The sequence below is a fragment of the Buceros rhinoceros genome, unplaced genomic scaffold (assembly GCF_000710305.1).
Source record: "Buceros rhinoceros silvestris isolate BGI_N320 unplaced genomic scaffold, ASM71030v1 scaffold17013, whole genome shotgun sequence".
In the NCBI taxonomy this organism is placed as follows: domain Eukaryota; kingdom Metazoa; phylum Chordata; class Aves; order Bucerotiformes; family Bucerotidae; genus Buceros; species Buceros rhinoceros.
In genome coordinates, this window is record NW_010401990.1 from 22,730 (window position 1) to 26,609 (window position 3,880).

Here is a 3,880-nt window from a genome sequence, read left to right on the forward strand (position 1 = left end):
TGAGCAGACTGACACACAGTCTGCTGGTCTTGCAACTTGTGCCACCCCTCTCTTATATCCTTCCGTCTCATGTATCCTTCTTCCCTTCCTCTCCTACACTGAGGAATATTATTCCTTGCTTGTAAAAATACATTCCTAATAGATATCCCAATAGAATAACTGCTGTGCAGCAACCTAGAAATGAAGTATTTCAGTACTAGGGCACACATTTTTATTATGCAGTCCTTCGGGTGACAAGGAAGTCCCTGGAAGGCCTGGCGGTAGAAGGAGGATCTGTAAAGCCAGGTTTATGGTCTTTAGCATGTCTGGGATCTTGCTGTCCTTAGATGTCTCAAATCAAGTTGGCCTTTTGTCCAGGTATGGTTTGGTTCATGATGAAACAACACTTTGCTGGCACTGGTCAAGTGAAACCAAGCAATGCAAAACACGTCCGATGAACTTGGGTGCGTGTGCTGCTGGATGTATTGACCCTTCTAAAATATTTGATCTTTGTCGTTTGCAGACTCGGCTTCCCACCCTGTCGGTGTTACTGGAATTCGGAAATACCCTCTTCTTTTCAATGTTTCTATCCCACACCATGAGGAAATCACCATGGCAGAGCTGAGGCTCTACACCTTGGTGGAGCGGGACCAAATGCTCTACGATGGGTTTGACCGGAAGGTCACCATTTTTGAAGTGCTGGAAAATCACCATGTGGGTGTAGAAGAGAGAAAGACAGTGCCACTGGCATCCAGGCAGATCTACGGCACGAGCAGCGAGTGGGAAAGCTTTGATGTCACCGAAGCCATCCGGCGTTGGCGAAGGGCAGGGCTGACCACGCACCGGCTGGAAGTTCACATAGAGAGCAGGGAAGGAGAGGAGCAGAACGGAGAGGGGAAACTCGATATCGACATCAACTCTGAGGCAAAGCATGTGCCCCTGTTGGTTGTGTTCTCTGATGACCAAAGCAATGACAAAAAAGAGGAGAAGCAAGAGCTGAACGAGATGATAGACCATGAGCAGCTCCTGGACTTGGAGAACCTGGAGGTTGGCAATTTCCACGACCAGCCCGGTGAGGAGGCGCTGCTCCAGATGCGCTCCAACATCATTTATGACTCTACTGCCCGAATCCGGAGGAACGCAAAAGGCAACTACTGTAAGAAGACGCCACTCTACATAGATTTCAAGGAGATTGGCTGGGATTCCTGGATCATCGCCCCGGCAGGATACGAAGCTTACGAGTGCCACGGAGTGTGCGCCTACCCCTTAACAGAGCATGTCACACCAACGAAACATGCCATCGTCCAGACTTTGGTTCACCTGAAGAATCCCCAGAAAGCCTCCAAGGCCTGCTGCGTGCCCACCAAACTCGATCCCATCTCTATTCTCTACTTAGATGCAGGGGTGGTCACCTACAAGTTCAAATACGAAGGCATGGTGGTATCAGAGTGTGGCTGCAGATAGTAGCAGGGAAGGCGTGCCCGGGGCAGGGAGTGCGCAGGGGAGGTATTTAATGATTCAGTCTGTAAATTTGTACATTTCGGATTTCCTATTTAATAAGGTTATTTAATGAGGCATGTACAGACCATTGTATGTTTCCTCTTCCGGGGAATGGGCAAGTGGTACGACCGTAGGGAATGTCTATTTTGTTCCATTGCTTGCTTCTTGCTGTTCTTTGCGGTCCAGCTGATGACCGAGTCCCTCTTCCTGTCAGGACACCGAGCAGATCACTGGATTGTTTGGGAGGGCTCTTTGTGCCGAAGGGGCACGTTCAAATTCACAGGAATAAAGGTGATAAATGTTGATTGGCATCTGCAGGGATTTCCAGAGCTATTAAAGACAGGTGAACTACGGGCAACGCACATCTGGACCGCTTAGTTTTGTGTGAAAGCTCTATACAGATCTTTACATGCTCAGATTCCTTTTTTAAATTTCTTGCTCTAGATCTCGAGTCGCGGTAATTCTCCTAAATCACGAAGCTCCTAAATCACTAAGGCACAACAAGGTGTTAGAATTTTTTCCTCTCTTTCATCTTTCCCTGTCCCAGCTAAAGGGAACTGACAGGGGTGGTTGGGTGTCTGGAGTGGAGGGGAACCGCTCCCTCTCCCCTCGTTCTGGGGAAAGCACTGGGCCCAGGAGTGGTGCCAGCCCTGGGCACTGCTCTGACCCGCAACGGCAAGGAATTCCCCCTGTGCCTGTCATTGGCAAAAGCACCCGGTGTAAGGCAGCGCTGCCTCCAACGTTAGCCATGCGTTACCTCTGACGGGCCAGAGCTTTAGAGGCAGGAAATCTCCTGAGTCCTTGGGCTTGTACCCGTTTATACCAGATAAGAAACTAGACCCCCATCCAGTCCAGTAAGTTCCATAGGCTGCGGCTACGTAACCCAGTTCGAACGGCCCGGGAGTGGTATGGCGTAGAGCTCGACAGAACAGGAGAGCCCGTGGTGCCAGCCGGGTGGAGCACCCTTGCTTTCGGGGGTGCCGAAGTGGTCAGTTCAGGAGCATATTCTCCCACCCCCTTGAACTAGGTATGATGGAGTCACATGCCATGTTTCCGCCACTCTTCTGCACCAAATCGCGATAAGAAGGTGTCGGAGCTGAGAAACAATAGACCTGTCACTTTATTTATACTAAGCTGCAAATTTGTCAGATTCTTGGGGAAGTGTAAGTGACGTTGACTCCTTTAGCCTGCACCAGGGGCTACCCTACTCTCCCGCAGCTGTTTTACACTTTTAAGGGAAAGTTATCCTCCCTGGGAGTGATAAGGGGCTTTGAAAGATTCACTCTAACACTTGGTGGGAATGAACACAAAAACCTTTGTCATGCACCGACTAAAACCAGTGTCACCTCTTCTCACACGTACTCTTCTGTGCTTCCCGTAATTTATTGACCTATTTATTGACCGCCTGCCTTTGTAATATAATGTAGAATACAGAATGTTTTATTTTTGTGCTTGTGTGTAACCCCACTTGGATAAAACCTTGTACCCATCCTATCTTTCTCACGTGGAATCTCTCTGTTGAGTTGCGTTGCGCAGACACTGGGGTTGCTGATTTTTTTTTCTCCCCTGGCTACATGTAAACATCGCTTACCCCCGTTCCCCTCATTGCATCACTGCAGAGTTTCAGTACCATTCTGGAGCACGTATGGCCTCGTCCAAGGTGTGACTCCTCTTGCAGGGGTATCGTTGCTTTAAGAGGTCAGCCGTGTCATTTCTGGTCGAGTTATGCAGCCTCCACTCGTGCTGCATGTTTGCAGATCGGGGGCTGTGCCGTGGGGGTGGGCTGCTTTCTGCCTGCTGCAGATCTCACCCTGCAATGACTGACGCTGCTCACGGCCCCTTCCCAGAGCGACACTGCAATCTTGGTCCGGGGTTAATGGCACGTTAAAAGAATCCCTAAGAGGTGTGATATTTCCCTCTGCTGACATGACTGCAGCAGCCAGCAGTTGAAGTGTGACCACACAGACCCTTTCAAAACCATCCACGATTCTTATGAAGCCATTTGCCAAGACAAACCATTCACCTTGTTAGGAGTGATAATCCAGCATTAGGGAGATAATCCGACATTCGCTTTTATCATCTCTTTTCCGCGACTGCTCCCGTGGCAGTGATGTGGCCGGGAGCCGTTTGCAGCACTGTCCTTTGCTGAGCAGTACTGACATCTCTGAACAGCATGTCAGAGGACCTGGGCCTCAGAAATGAGCAGTTCCCCACTGCGATGACCCACAATCCCTGCACATTCTCAAGCGCCCACGTCACAAAGCACGGCGGCTGCCCTCACCCACCCCACCCCACCCCCATATTGCCAGAGATTGGGTGTAACAGCGCAGACAGTGTGCGGTGTGTTACGTTACACTGCAAACGTAGGGAGGCACGAAACATCATCCCTCGGTAAAGCTGC

General features: G+C 50.2%; 1 protein-coding gene across 1 annotated transcript in view; it reads left to right on the forward strand.

The window, feature by feature from the left end:
- BMP10 (bone morphogenetic protein 10) overlaps positions 1–1,617 on the forward strand; it is a 4,897-nt gene extending 3,280 nt beyond the window's left edge. Inside the window, exon 2 of the mRNA XM_010132494.1 lies at positions 503–1,617. Within this exon, the coding sequence (XP_010130796.1) occupies positions 503–1,443 (941 nt within the window). The 3' untranslated portion in view covers positions 1,444–1,617. The remainder of the gene's footprint in view (positions 1–502) is intronic.
- The last annotated feature ends 2,263 nt before the right edge of the window (positions 1,618–3,880 follow it).